The following is a 15,515-nucleotide window of genomic DNA, read 5'->3' on the forward strand; positions in this document are numbered from 1 at the left end:
AAAGCGATTTACAAATGAGGACAATGGAAGCAATCAAAATCAACAAAAGAGCAATGATACACAAGTGCTATAACAAGCCTCAGCTTAACATAGTACACGTAGCAAGGGTTTTTCAATTATATAATAAATAAAAAGAAATCAGAATAGAAAAAGAATAGAGCAAGGTAGTGTTAGAGGCATTTTTTGCTTTTGTTAATTGTATAATAAACAAAAAAGAAAATAAATAGATAGAATAAAAAAAGAATAGAGAAGCTAGTGTTAGTTTTTAGAAGTTTTTTTTTTTTGAAGAAGAAAAATAATAAATAAATATTGTGGTGTAACCAAATATTACATCCTGTAGAATTCATGAAATACATTTTAAAAAATGATCCAGGTTCACTACAAGTTAAGCTCAACATTATGCCATGCTCTTAAAAAAATAAAGGTTCCAAAAGGGGGTTTTCACAGCAAGCTTAACACGATTTTAGTATGAAAACATTAACCTTAAAATATCTAAGAATTAATATGTGCTTTTATAAAAATTAACTTCACATTCCTGCATAAATCCTCAAAAATGGCTCTATTTGCTTCCATTGTAAGTGCTTCACTGATTTTGCCTTTTTTAAAGAAATCGAGGGGAATATCCTTTTTTTTGTTTTTTGTTGGTGATTAAAATCATGCCACAAATGCTGCCATTTGAACTCAACTTTTACTGAACCCAGAATATTCCTTTAAATACTCCCTTCACTAGCAGTGTATCACACAGTGTAACACTCAAACAAATATTAAGAGGGCATCTTATATGTATATGATAATTCAGGTGTAATATCACTATACTTGCAGTGTCATTTACAGTATCAGATGGTTGCCATGTGAGGCTGTATGACTGTTTGTTTTCATCAGGCAGCCCTGTGGCCTCTGCGCTTGTGAATACAGCCCTGTTAGAAGAAAAATGCAGATGACACAACAAGAAGCTGTGAGCTGCGGCGAAGCCTACGTGTCTTGGGTGTGCAGAGATAATGAAGCAGGAATTATCTCTCCATGAACTATTAATAGTCATCAAGTCCCATCATGTCTCTCTTTGGGAGAGCACCAGTGGCCCGAGGCTGCGTTAACTTTCATTCCACTTCATTAACTGTCTGTACCAAGCTGATTTTACACAGTTTTCTGGGTGTATTCAGTCATAGTACATATGTTACGTACAATAACAAGGTTTAAAAGTTTAGATTTTTCTGTGTGTTACATAGGAATCTGATTTGCTGCTCTGTCCGTCACCCCTCATTTAACTCTATTGTAATGTGCGGTACATCTCCTTTCACGGATTAGCCCGCATTTCCAGAGAAGGGCAGGCTGCCAGAACTGTCACACTGACCCAGTCATGGGCACAAATAAGCCCTTCTCATTATCAGAGTGAGTGATAGCGGATCATTTCAATATTTGTCCCAAAAAATGAAAGATATCAAAGAGACGGGTGCTGCTGATGCCTGTGTCAACACCACTTTGAATTTAAGGAGCAGAATAATGGAAATAGAATGTGCTCTTGGTCACCCCCTTCCCACCTCCCACCACATTAGTGAAAGGTGCTATAAAAAGGAGACCCTGACAGCATGGCAGAGCTGAAAAGCCCAGCTTTAGCAGCGTCAAGCAGGAGAAACAATGACACCAGTAACGGCATACTGCACATCTTGTTCATGCTATCATTGTGCTCCTGTGAAAGTGGGCTCTGCTCGAAAGCCAGAAGGATTTTGAAGATTATCCTCCTCACACTTGCTGCAGAATTTCTCTCCCTCTCTTTTTCACAGAAACAGCTTTGTTAAATATAGATTCTAGGACATCTGGCCTTGACCACAATAATACATTGTAAATCCCTTGCACATCACAAGATTGTGCAGTTCATTGTGTAGCAGATAAAAATAATATTATTGCATCAATTAATAGTTATATTAATTATATACCTTTTATTATGAGTAAAATGTATGTTTGGGCATGTTTAACATAATGTTTTATTCAACAACTTAAATTAGAATAATAATAAAAACTTTAATAATAATAATTATGAACAACAATAATAATAAACTTATCATCAATATGTTATATTATTTTTATTTATTTTTTTATTGACTTGAATTGCCTGTTTTGCATTTTTTTAATTGAGATTTTGACTAACTTTTCTGAGTTTATTTTGCAGAACAAAACCTTAAAGTCTCTTCAAGTTATGTTAACCACAGACATTTTTTTCTACTCATAAACTGAAAAGCACTATTCTAAAATCCTGTAGGAAATCCCACAGGGAATCCATTGCAAACTTATCCTCCCTTTCTGGTTGAATATTCAGTGTTTATTATTCTCACATTATGAGCTGTTTGGAAAGTTTGTTGAGACATGCAATAACCATTGATTGGTTTATCCGTTTACCTTATTTCGTTGTGTGCAACTCAGCTTTGTTTTAGCCAAGTCTAAATATATGCTAATTAAATTGATTTTAGTGAACTGTCCTCCAACTTCTGATGTGTTTTGCTGGCGACTCTACTTCTGGCTCTCTGGCCCTTTAAGAGCCCCTGGAAAAGTGCGGGGGGAAATCTTGAAAGTGAATGAAACTCAGCCATTCATAAAAATAAGACAAACAAGGCTTCGATTGGTCGTTGAGCGCTTCATACATATTCCGAGTCATGCTCGCAAATCATTGGTTTAGAGATGTGAACGACGTGCGCTCGGAGCCAATAGGCTTCCAGATTCAAATGCGTCTCGAGCCCAAGGGAAAACCGAGCAGTCCATTTACAAAACCTCATTCAAGTTTTGATTGTCGGAGAGAGAGCTCATCTATCGATCAGCACGAGCGCACGGCATCCTTTTGGGATTAAAATTTGAAACGTGTTTTTCAGTCCACTGTTATAGGCGCGTCATCTATACGGTGAGTTTAACACTCATTCCTCAAATATTTATACGGCGTTCACTGAAATATCTGTTTTGAAAGCGGTTGTTTTGCGCAGCGCGTAAGTTTATCGTGGGCTTGTTGCAACTGCAAAAACAGCTATCTCGCCTTGGGGGAAAGCGAACGCCATTTTCTCCAAGAGAGGGTTTATACTGTTTGGCAACCATTTTAATGTATGAAGTTTTTCCTGTCATATTTTGCTCCGTTGCAGTCTTTACAGAAGCTTGTGCGCTCAGCATTAGTGACATTTAAAGGTGAGGTCGGTGCAGCCTGAACAGTGTATGGTTTTGTGAATGGAGGTCTCTCTTTTTCCCCCTCACGGATCGAGTTTCACTTCATTGAGAAAAACAAGAGGCCGTCAGGGGGCTCCGAGTGGGAGGAGGTCCTCACCCCTGCTCAATCCTATATTTACTTTCAGCACTTCATTTAAGGCTAGGTTTATTCGTCTTTGTTTCCGCATAGTAATACACAAAATGTGTGATGTATTTGGAAAAGTCTCTTTATTCTGAATGAAAAAAAAGATGATAGAGTTTTAAAATAATTGTTAGCTGCTGACTTGTGTTACTGGTGATATTATTTTGTGTTTGAATTAATACCTCTGACTTATTTTTCTTTTTTTCCATGCATTTTTGCAGTAACAAAGCTGTGGTTTTAAGTATGGTAAGCTTGAAAAAAGAGCGAGCTCGTTCGCTCCATGACTGTAACGTACCTGAACGCTTAGCCGCTGAAGTTTCCCTTCGTTTATTAGCTCTCAGGCATCTCTCCTGGTAACTTTAGCAGATAGTTGTTTGCGTTTTTTAATTCGTTAATATTTATTTTACATGTTAGCTAGACTTCCATAGTTTCTCATCTATAAGATGTAATTTCATTGTATGTATACATGTCAGTTAAATAAATAATAAAAATACAATTGTTACATTTTATATGTTGTGTGTGTGTGTTTTATACACGCACACGTACTACACACACAAACATCTCATAAAGAGTAACAATAACATTTTACAATTGTTTGTATTTAATTTAACAGTTAAGTAAGGAATTTTTGTTTTATTGGAACAGCATCACAAGAATCAGAATAATAAAAATGCATTAAAAAAACTACAACAATAATAAAATCATATAGAATAATTACACTATAAACATAAAAAATGCATTTATAGTATCAAGTAAAGAGCTGTTGTTTTGTTGAGAAGCATCACAAGAAAAGTTGACATGGTCCAGTCACCCCTTCCAAGTGTGCAGTTGATCCAGTAAGTTGCTTGGATAGATGCTTGGCCAGCAATTCAATTTTTCAATGTTTATTCATGGATTAGTTATACAAGTAGAATATCAATGTAGTGTAACACGAAATGTATGCTTTCCATTTTCCTCCGTTAATCTTAATATGTTCACGATTCCTTTCATAGTCTAATCAGCAGCACAGATGGTTGGCTTTGCTTATGTAAGGTTTACATTCATCTCTACTGTGGATTGCATTACGCAGCTCTCTCTCTCTGGCTGTCTGTCTTATGCTCTGTCAGGAGGGTTGTTGAGAGAAGGGGGAGGATGAAAACACAGGATCTGAGGGTTTTGTCTGCCTGTATGCAGGGCTTGGTGTTTTGATATGGGACACACTTGACTGTCCAGTAGATCTACTGCATGATTCATCTGTTTATTTATTTTTTTCGCTAGAGAAAACCGAAGACCCAGAGAGATCAATATAACAATCGTTTTTAAACGAAGACCCTTTTCTGGGAGCTTTCTTGAAGACCCAGGTGGCATGGACGGATTTTATGACCAGCAAGTACCATTTATGGTCCCACCTAATGTAAGTACATTTCTGCTTTTCTGTAGATGCATAAAGCTAATGGTGTTTTGTTTTTCAGCATTAAATTAGGCAACACTGACCATAAGTGTTTTTCCACAGCAAAAGTCATTACAAGTGGAGGCACCATATAGCCGAGCAGTTAACGACAGAAAAAGAAAGTTAGTGGAGACTGAACTCGCTCAGGACACAGAGGGTAATTTCAACCTAATGAACATGACTAATGCATGTTTAGCAGATGGATCTGATTATTGAGATGCATTAACAGCGAGAGAGCAGTAGTTTGATCGATGCTGTGATTGTTGAAGGCTGCCTTTCATTTATCAAATACTTGGATCATAGTGGGTTTTCATGCTCTTAGACTGTCTTGTCTTTGCCTGTCATCTGTAGAACTTTTCCAGGACCTCAGCCAGCTGCAAGAGATCTGGATCGCAGAAGGTTTGTAACATTTTCATGCATGTCATTTTTGCTTTGTCATGCAGCTGACATTTATATTTCAGACTCATGAGTATTTCTTATAATATATGCATGTGGAATATATAATTTCTAAGTGATGCACGTTGTCCCAGCTGCTGTTTATTTTTCATGACGCTCTGGCCATTTAATTTGGTCCATTGCACTAGCTTTGCAGCAGTGTCCAAAAAGTTGGCACTGAGATGGTGGTTAATTTTTCGATGAACAAAAAATACAAAAATAAATGTCGTCTGACAAATTGACATTGATCCGCGGATTGTTTATCAGCAGGGATCTTTCATGCTCTCCAATCTCTCTCCACAGCTCAGGTGCCCGATGATGAACAGTTTGTCCCAGATTTCCAGTCGGAGAGCTGTGAGTACCTTGAGATGTATTATTTATTCTCCTTGGCAGCGTACTTTGGATGCAGTCCAGAGAGGGCTAGGGAAAACGGCAGAGGCTGAACTCTTGGAGCTATTTATTATTCATCTCTTGCTAAAATTTAAAGCCAAAGTTTCATGGGAAACAAAGGGGATCTTAGACTAAGGATGGTGTCGAGTGGCCAGACAATCGTGTTGATTTGAGTTGTTGAAGATGCCAGCAGTTATACTCTCAAATGAAGCTCTTATTATAGTGCATATTAGATATTTTAGCATGCATAAACTTTTAAAGTAATTGATTTGCTCTTTCACATGGTCAGTGGTGTAACATCCCCACACACTCAACCCGATAGTGCTTTGATTTATTAGGGCTTAAATGGTCTTTCCGCTTTTCATTCTTGCCTGAATCCTCTCAGTGAGAACCCCCACAACCTACCTATTTTTTCAGTGAAATCAGCCGATTGGTATCAGCATCACATGATCCAAGCTCATAATCAGATTTCACACTTTCATGCTCTCCGTTCAGCCTCTGGAATGGACTGGATTCCAGCGGGAAGGGGAGAGGAAAAGGCTTCCTCTCACGGCCTACCTAAACCCACCAAATCCACAGCTACTGAAGCTCTTTTCATTGAGGGTTCTCAGTCCAAACGCACCCAATTTGTTCGAGCCTGGCCACAGGAATCAAAGCCAAAGGAAATACTCGAGGAACGCTCGGCAGAGCATTTTATGTTACCCCCCCCCCCTTTGTCTCTGAAGTTTGTTTTTGTTTTCGTCTGATGTTGAGGCTAGGAGACGGTGTGTAAAGGGCATGTTTTTCGTTTGTCTGATCAGAAATACATTAAAACAGTAATATTGTATAAAAAATACAATTTATAATTGCTGTTTTCTGTTTTAATACATTTTATTGTAAAAGAAAATCAGAATTTTCAGCAGTCATTACTCCAGTCTTCAGTGTCACATGATCCTTCAGTAATCATTCTAACATGCTGATTTGATGCTCAAGAAACATTTCTTCTTATTATTATTATTATCAGTTCTTAATGTTTTGTGGAAACCGTCATGTGTTTTTTTTAGAATTCTTTAATTGGAAAAATTCCAAAGATTAACATTTTTTAAATAGAAAACTTTTGTAACATTTATAAATGTCTTAACTGTCATTTTTGATCAATTCAATGCACTCTTGCTGAATTAAAAAAATAATAATTGCTTTAAAAAACATTTGGTAGTGATATAATATATTATGGCAGTTGACCCTATAGCCATGCTCATTTTATAAGCGCAAAAAATGTGGTGTACATCACTGCTGGGGGGCTCTAATAACATGACCCCCGTGAGAATAGATTGGCTGGCATCCTGCCCTGCCACCTGTAGCTGAATTCCTGGGAGCTTGCCGGAGAATGTGTGGCACATCATTTACAGCCTCTAGCAGAAGACTCTAAAGTGCTAGTGCTAAGCTGCTCCTTTATTTATCCTGTGTCACATGACCAAAACAGCTATATTTTAACATGCTGTTTGTTTATGACTTCCTTGAATCCTAAGCAGCTGCTTGGATTTAACTGAAAGTGCACTGTGTCATTTACTCCAAAGTTGTTTCTGGTTTTTGAATGTTGTTATTGTCTTGCAGGTTTCAGCGACAGCTTTCAGAGCCTTGCCTGCCATTCCCACCTTCTGACACCCAAGGAAGATCCAACTTCATGCCACAGGTCCCCAACACTTCACCAAGAGATGGAAGGCCACCTTACCATCGCCAAATGTCCGAGCCCCTGGTTCCTGTGCCTCCTCAGGGATTCAAACAGGAGCTCCTAGACCCCCGCTACGCTGAGCAAGGTGTTCCCAGCATGGGCCCATCCCAGGCTGCCTTCCACCCGATGGCCGTCAAGCAAGAGCCACGAGACTTCTGCTTTGATTCTGGTGAGGACTGTCCCATTTCTTAGAAATGTATTCAAGTGTTCACGATCTGCCTGGGCTTCATGAGAGCTGTCTGGGTGACTGTATTTTGTGTGCTTGCACGGGCCTGTGACTTTTAGCGTTGTTTAGTGAGGTGTATACGAACAAAAGCATGCACACATGCAAACCTTGAACCTTTGCGTGCAAGGAGGAGACATTCTGAGAAGGCTGCGCTCCTCATACCTAGACATTCCTCAAGTGCAGCATTCTTAATAAACAGGGCTGTCAATTTAACATACTAAAATATTTAGTCCTAGACATTGTAAGAAGTTTCAAAAGGTTGCATTAAGAGACCATATCTCAGGGTAGTTGGGTCATAATCCACATCAGGATATTTTGTTCTTGTCATGTCTAAGCATAGGGTAACCCTATGCTTCCTGTTTGTGATCCATACATTCAGCCTTATGCACTCTTCCATGTTTAATACTATCCCTCTAGGTTTATGTTTGCAGGTTAGTGATGTAATTCCAAATCCTCTTACCATCCTTCTTATAAATGTGTACATCACGTATCAGCCACAGGGGCAGATGATGCATCTGATGCAATCAATGAGGATCACATACTCAAAGTAAGACAAGAAAGGGGTGGAGTGGCCTGCTGAATCACCAGGACACACAAGGACAGATAAAACTTGATTGTCATGGTCCAGTATCTCGACATGCTGGCTAATCCTATTTGGTGACTCAGTGCTCACTGCTAATGCCGCATGTTTCTTTGGTGTGTTGATATGAGCTTAGCCAGTGCTACCAGATGTGTGAAGCTGGACATTCACGGCCCAGATGTTCCATCAGTGTTTCAAATGGGCCAGAATGACTATTGTTCATCTTGCCTTGTTAGAGCTCCCATAAAACCTCTGTTTATATGCCAAATGTCTGTCTTCATTAGAATTAAGGAACAGACAGTGTTATTTTATAATCGCTGAGTACTGTTATAGTTTTTAATTAGTTTTTTTCTTTCTGTTTTCAGTATTTATTTTGTGTTTTGACATTTATTTATTTATTTTTTTATATTTGTTGTATAACTAAATGAAAAATGTTTCATTGGAACTTGAATTAAAATAAGTTTGAGGTTTTATTTGTATATATTTTATTTCCGTTAACATCTGTTTCAAGTAACAAAAAATGTTTTGTATAGTTTGTCAACTATAATAACCTTGAAAACAGTAAACACTTTCCTAAAGGTTCATTTTATTGTATCTTTAATTGTAGTATTTATTATTTAACTGCTGACTCATTTATCATTGGTAATTTCTAATTTTTTAATAATCCCATTGTATGTTGTTTTGCAGAAGTGCCTAAGTGTCAGTCTTCATTTGGGAGAGCAGCAAGCTTCTACCAAAACCATGAGAGTAAGTGGCATAACCATTAAAGCATATACTACATGACTGCAGCTCCAGCATGCTAAAAGCATCGTATCCTGTCTTAAGCTAACACACAGTGTCTTTTGTTTCTTCCCTCTTCCTGTAGACTTCTCATTTGACCGAGATCAGCAGTTGTATTTCGACGACACCTGTGTGGTTCCCGAGAGACTTGAAGGTAAGAGTTCACAACAGGTCATGTATAGTTTCAAATCAAAGACAAGTTAATGATCAAATGGTCATTTCAGTAGCTGTCAAGTGCTCAGTCTGCATTGTAGAGATTCATCAGGGCACCCCTTTCTTTGAAGAGAGAGCTAGTACTGTGGTGCGAAATGAAGGCTGTGTCCACATTAGCCACATTTGTGTTGGAATTTCTCGCCTGCTTGTTCACGCTACTCTAGGCAAACTTTAATCGTCGTAATTCTTGTTCCTGACAGGGAAGGTAAAGCAAGAGCCCTCTGTGTATCGTGACGGCCCACCTTACCAACGTCGTGGCTCCCTCCAGCTTTGGCAGTTTCTGGTTACACTGCTGGATGATCCTGCCAACGGTCATTTCATTGCCTGGACAGGACGTGGAATGGAGTTCAAACTTATTGAGCCAGAGGAGGTGAGCGCCAACATTAAGTTTTTTCGCTTTCTATCAGGCACACACACCATTTACAGTAGCCCTGTATCTTCTTGCTTTCAGTAGCTGGGTTTCTATTCATATATTTTTGTGTTCATTTTGGGATAACAGAAAAAATGTTAATGGAAACATAAAAATTCTAAAATACACATTAAGTCAGTGCCGATAGCCTTGTGGGCAGTTCGCCGACATGAAGCGCCGTTGTGCTACGGGCATCCCGTGTTTGAATCCTGGCTTGAGGAACTTTCCCGATCCTGCCACCTCTCTCTCTCTCTCTCTCCCACTTCGCTTTCTGTCTACACTGTCCTATAACTATTAAAAGGCAAAAAACGCCAAAAATAAGTCTTTAAAAAAAAGAAAATGCACATTCAAAAAATGCTTGAGGTGGATTTTATTCATTAAAGGTAATGGTTGGTAGTATATTTTCCTAAACAGATCTCCTGGTTTATTTGACAGCTTCAGGGATTGTTTAGCTACAAATCTTACCTCCACATTTTTATATTCCCACCCACAGACAATCAGCATGAACTCAGTGCTTTATGGGTGTTGAAGTTTCCAAAGACAACTCCCCAGCCTTTTTTCTGTTCTCTTGTCATGTAGCACTGATTTCAAAAACATTTTCGCAGTTCAACTGCATAGACAACCAAGTTTTAATGAAATCCCTTCTTACCTAGTTGTGAATTACCTCTTTAAGAAGACATTTACACATTTCTTTAATTAAAACACATTTACAGAAGTTCGTAGATGCTGAGGTAATCACATGACTTTTTCGATAAGCAAGTCATGTCTGAATACTTTGCCAATATTATTGTCTGATGCACTATCACTCTGACAAAAGGCATCTGCCAATTCTTAACATTTTGTCAGACCGTTTGTGTGCTCTACATCGCAAGTAAATTTAATACTTTTTTTTTTTTTAAAGGCCACAGTTGCTTTCATGTTGGCTACAACCAATTTCTCTAAGTGACAGTGTACTTCTCTTGAACACCATTATGTTCCAAGTTTTGTTGCCAACTAAATTGAAACCGCTAATGAAATGACAATCGTCATCTGTGTTTTCAGGTGGCCCGGCGTTGGGGCATCCAGAAGAACAGACCGGCCATGAACTACGACAAACTCAGTCGTTCACTGCGTTACTATTATGAGAAGGGAATCATGCAGAAGGTAAAGGCAGGTTTCTTTTACTCTATGCTCTGCTCATAATCACAATAGTTGCTGTAATTTGTCCACTTTTTAATTTTTTGGGATAATCTAATGCCTCTTTTCTCTTTTCAGGTTGCTGGCGAGAGGTACGTGTACAAATTTGTGTGTGATCCCGAGGCCCTCTTCTCAATGGCCTTCCCAGACAACCAGAGGCCCAACCTTAAAGCAGACCCTGACGGCCTGCCAGGAGTGGATGATGACACGCTTCCTTTGGCGCACTATGACGAGGGGGCTTCATACTTGGTGGACGGTGGTGAGCAGTGTGTTGCTGGGATGCCTTTCCCTGACGGTTACGTGTACTGAGCCTGAACTGTTGATATGACTGAAACACATCTGTCCCTATTGCCTCAACTCCTTTTGAACTGTTGCCCACGTCCAGATTAACCCTCCCAATCATTAAAAAAGAACGAGGAGAAATCTGCAAGCCACCTTTTCTCAGGCGAGAGAAAGGTGTCAAGGAGGTGAGGTAAGCTTAAACCTTCCTCGTGGCAAACGGTCACTGCCACAGAGAAGAAGAGGTTGAGCTGGAGAGGTTGACATCTCACTGCGAGAATTGTAGCAATTCTGTTTTTGACAATCTGCTTTTTTAAAAAAGAAAAATTGGTAACGAATTAAGAGATATCCTCACAGGGAAAAAAAGAAAAAAACTTAAATGCAGCACTATTTAATAGTTGCCTTTTTGGTCTAATTTTGTTTTACCTCCAAACCATGTAGACAAGAAGTCAAAAGGGCTTTATTTTACAAGGAGAAAAAATTACCCATTTGTTAGAAAGCTGGCTTTTATACAACACTTTTTGTTTAACTAAATGTGGACAGCTTTAATTATGTTGAGGAATACAGAACATGTTCCTTTTGTATGATATGTATGAGTCCTTTGTCATGTGTTGGTTTTATATTAACTTTTTGTTTTCATGCTGGTTAACCCAGGGGTTGTTGATGTGAAGTTAAACCAGAGTCACTCTTAGTATATTTAGTCAACTTCACAGGACTGTTAACCCATTTTAAATGTATTTCTTTATGCCTGTCGCTATTTAATTTTAGTTTTCACTTCCCAAAATGCCAAATTTTGAATTACAGAGTACATATAATTTTCTCACTTGACAACATTCAAAAGGGATGCACTAGTCAGACTTTCTCCATGCTTTAGTGTAAGTGAAGGTCAAACAACATTTAGACTCTTACATTATTATTATTATTTTTGGCATCATTCTATATTTTAATGCACCAGGAAAGCAGGAGTATCAGGGCCTTGCATGCAATAAGGTAATAAATAATACATTTTCCTGGTCAGCTACTCGTGGGCAATCTCAAGCTGTTGAAAGACCACTGCTTCCTTTTGCATGACGTATTCAATGATGAGCTGTCCACTAACATATCGCTTTATGCTGGACAAAGAAGAAATTGTGGAGTTCTCTGCATTTGTATTCTCTCTTTTCTTTTTCTTTTCCTTTTTTTTTTTTTTTTTTTTTTGAAAAGATGAACATATATTTTTGCAAAGTCTGCATTTATTTGATTTTATTGTATAAGCTGTGTATAGTTCTGCCTGTAACAGATACTCTATGTATGTTTTAAGTGGATCCCTGTGTTGCAGTGACTACACATCAGTGGTTACCGGACACCCTTTCCTGGTGGGTTCGAGAGCAGTGCCTTTAAATGAGAGGTGCAGCTTCTAAAATAACCGTTTTCTCATGGAATGAGGGGCTTGTCTCAATATCCACCACAAAAGGGTTGTCTGCACTTGTACAGGCTTAACCCCTCACAATGTGTACCTTACACTGCTGAGTTTATAATCTGTACTGGGTACAATAAACTGTCCATTCTGCTTCACTTGCAGTCTTGTGTTCTGCTTTTTCTTCTCCCACATGTAAGTATTTCAGTGACAAGAGTAGCCACATGTTTGATTTATATATACATTTATATATAAATTATACATACAGTACTGTTCAAAAGGTTGAGGTCAGTAAGCTTTATTAATGTTTGTTTGCCAAGACTGCAAAAATATACAGCAAGAGTAATAATGTGAAATATTATTACAATTAAAATGACAATTTTCTATTTTAATATATTTTAAAATGTCATTTATTCCTGTGATGGCAAACAGAATTTTCTGCATCATTACGGCAGTCTTCAGTGTCACATGATCCTTCAGAAATCATTCTAATATGCTGGTTTGATACTCAAGAATAATTTCTTTTTATTAGTGTTCAAACATTTGTGCTGCTTATAATTTTTGTGGAAACAGTGATTTCCATTTTTCTTCCATGACCATTTTTTAGAATTCTGTGGTTAATAGGAAGTCTAGAAGAACTTGAAAATATATACAGGTGCATATGAAAAAAATTTTTTTGTAACTTATTTCAAAAAGGGGAACTTTCATATATTCTAGATTCATTACATGCAAAGTAAAACATTTCACTCCATTTTTTTTTTAATTTTGATGATTAGAGCTTACAGCTCATGAAAGTCAAAGTCCAATCCAGTATCTCAAAATATTAGAATATTTATATTTGAGTTTCATTAAATGACCATCTCTACAGTATCAATTCTGGGCATCTCTTGTTCTTTGAAACCACAATAATGGGAAAGACTGCTGACTTGACAATGGTCCAGAAGACAATCATTGACACCCTCCACAAAGAGGGTAAGTCACTGAAAGGAGTGGCTGTTCACAGAGTGCTGTATCAAAGCATATTAAATGCAAAGTTGACTGGAAGGAAGAAATTGGGTAGGAAAATGTGCACAAGCAACAGGGATGACCGCAAGCTTGAGAATACTGTCACTGATGCTGTCATTTGTGCTAAAGGAGCCTTGAGTGCATAAATGAACATACTTTAAAGGGGTCATATGATGCGATTTCAATTTTTCCTTTCTCTTTGGAGTGTTACAAGCTCTTGGTGCATAAAGAAGATTTGTAAAGTTGCAAAGACTAAAGTCTCAAATCCAAAGAGATATTCTTTATAAAAGTTAAGAGTCAGCCACGCCTACCTAAAACGTCTCCTTCTAACACGCCCCCACATGTCTACGTCACATGTCTACCCAAAATGTTCACGCAAAGAAAGAAGGTGTAACTTTTATTCTCGCTATAGTATTGTTGTTTCTGCCGCAATGTCGTAAAGACGCTGTGTGCTTTTAAAGAGGACGAACACAAAATAATGTTCTTTTTAGCAGCATCATATGACCCCTTTAAAGAACTTGAACTTTTCTGTTTTGAAAATACTTTTTTTGATTGATCTTAGGAAATATTCTAATATTGTTATATTATACTGGATTTTTGACGTTCAATCATCAAAATGAAAACAAAAAAAACGTTTGAAATGTTTTACTTTACATGTAATGAATCTAGAATATATGAATGTTTCACATATATGAAAGTTACAAAAAAATCAAATTTTCACGATATTCAAATTTTCTGAGATGCACCTGTACATATATTTTATTATATACATTATTAGTGCTGTCAAACGATTAATCGATTATATTTATTATGTATATATAAATACACACACATGCATGTATATATTTAAAATATATATATGTTATTTTTATATATTAAATATATTTAAAATATAAATTATATGAATATAAATATAGACATGTAAATACATTTAAATATTTTCAAAATATATGTGTGTATTTATATATACATAATAAATATACACAGAACACACACAAAAACTTTTATTTTGGATGTGATAGGCTGGCCATAATAAAAGGCCACTCTAAAATGTGCAGTTTTATCACACAGCACAATGCCACAGATGTCGCAAGTTTTGAGGGAGCGTGCAATTGGCATGCTGACTGCAGGAATGTCCACCAGAGCTGTTGCCCGTGAATTGAATGTTAATTTCTCTACCATAAGCCGTCTCCAAAGGCGTTTCAGAGAATTTGGCAGTACATACAACCGGCCTCATAACCGCAGACCACGTGTAACCACACCAGCCCAGGACCTCCACATCCAGCATCTTCACCTCCAAGATCGTCTGAGACCAGCCACCCGGACAGCTGCTGCAACAATCGGTTTGCACAACCAAAGAATTTCTGTCAGAAACCGTCTCAGGGAAGCTCATCTGCATGCTCGTCGTCCTCATCGGGGTCTCGACCTGACTGCAGTTCGTCGTCGTAATCGACTTGAGTTGGCAAATGCTCACTATGACAAGTGGGGGCGGGGCCGAGATATCAATTTACTCCGGTGGAGTAATTGATAATGAGTGACACCTGCACCACTCACCGGTCTCGAGTCCCATGGAGGAGCTCCGGAAGGATAAAAGGAGGAGATAAGACAGTGAAAGAGGAGAGAGGATCAGGCCTGGATTTTATTTTGTGTTTTGTGTGTGGCAGTCGTCCGCGAGGGGCTGCCGCTTTACTTTAATTTTGTGTTTGTTTATTTTATTAAAGTCTTTAAATGTTCGCCGGTTCCCGCCTCCTTCTTCCTGTGACTACGAACTTTGTTACACTCACATTCGATGGCGTCTGGCGCTTTGGAGAGGTGTTCTCTTCACTGATGAATCCCGGTTTTCACTGTACAGGGCAGATGGCAGACAGCGTGTATGGCATCGTGTGGGTGAGCGGTTTGCTGATGTCAACGTTGTGGATCGAGTGGCCCATGGTAGCAGTGGGGTTATGGTATGGGCAGGCAAAAGTTATGGACAACGAACACAGGTGCATTTTATTGATGGCATTTTGAATGCAGAGTTCATGTTCCAGTTGCTGCCAATATCCAGCAACTTCGCACAGCCATTGAAGAGGAGTGGACCAACATTCCACAGGCCACAATCAACAACCTGATCAACTCTATGCGAAGGAGATGTGTTGCACTGCGTGAGGCAAATGGTGGT

At 38.4% G+C, this 15,515-nt stretch overlaps 2 protein-coding genes across 2 annotated transcripts in view; both read left to right on the forward strand.

Annotated features, from left to right (window-relative positions):
* Nucleotides 1–2,757: 2,757 nt before the first annotated feature.
* Nucleotides 2,758–12,507, forward strand: LOC107555327 (ETS translocation variant 5-like). Its single transcript, XM_016238084.1, has 12 exons — nt 2,758–2,890; nt 4,583–4,718; nt 4,818–4,911; nt 5,106–5,153; nt 5,493–5,627; nt 6,075–6,267; nt 7,173–7,459; nt 8,784–8,843; nt 8,962–9,030; nt 9,290–9,459; nt 10,540–10,641; nt 10,753–12,507. Exons 2-12 carry the CDS (start codon nt 4,671–4,673, stop codon nt 10,981–10,983), a joined length of 1,437 nt encoding a protein of 478 aa, XP_016093570.1. The 5' UTR covers nt 2,758–2,890; nt 4,583–4,670; the 3' UTR covers nt 10,984–12,507.
* Nucleotides 12,508–13,785: 1,278 nt separating this feature from the next.
* The window catches only part of LOC107555328 (RNA-binding protein 44-like), a 13,274-nt gene continuing 11,544 nt past the window's right edge, over nt 13,786–15,515 (forward strand). Inside the window, exon 1 of the mRNA XM_016238085.1 lies at nt 13,786–13,790. Within this exon, the coding sequence (XP_016093571.1) occupies nt 13,786–13,790 (5 nt within the window). The remainder of the gene's footprint in view (nt 13,791–15,515) is intronic.

The sequence above is a fragment of the Sinocyclocheilus grahami genome, unplaced genomic scaffold (assembly GCF_001515645.1).
Source record: "Sinocyclocheilus grahami isolate Dianchi unplaced genomic scaffold, SAMN03320097.WGS_v1.1 scaffold532.1, whole genome shotgun sequence".
NCBI classification, from domain to species: Eukaryota; Metazoa; Chordata; class Actinopteri; order Cypriniformes; family Cyprinidae; genus Sinocyclocheilus; species Sinocyclocheilus grahami.

What these genes read in the sequence shown, in the direction of transcription:
- LOC107555327 (XM_016238084.1), top strand. Translation starts at nt 4,671, where the DNA reads ATGGACGGATTTTATGACCAGCAAGTACCATTTATGGTCCCACCTAAT. An exon ending in GGCTAGGGAAAACGGCAGAG is followed by an intron (nt 5,628 to 6,074) that starts GCTGAACTCTTG and finishes CTCTCCGTTCAG; the next exon opens with CCTCTGGAATGGACTGGATT. An exon ending in AGAAGGGAATCATGCAGAAG is followed by an intron (nt 10,642 to 10,752) that starts GTAAAGGCAGGT and finishes TTCTCTTTTCAG; the next exon opens with GTTGCTGGCGAGAGGTACGT.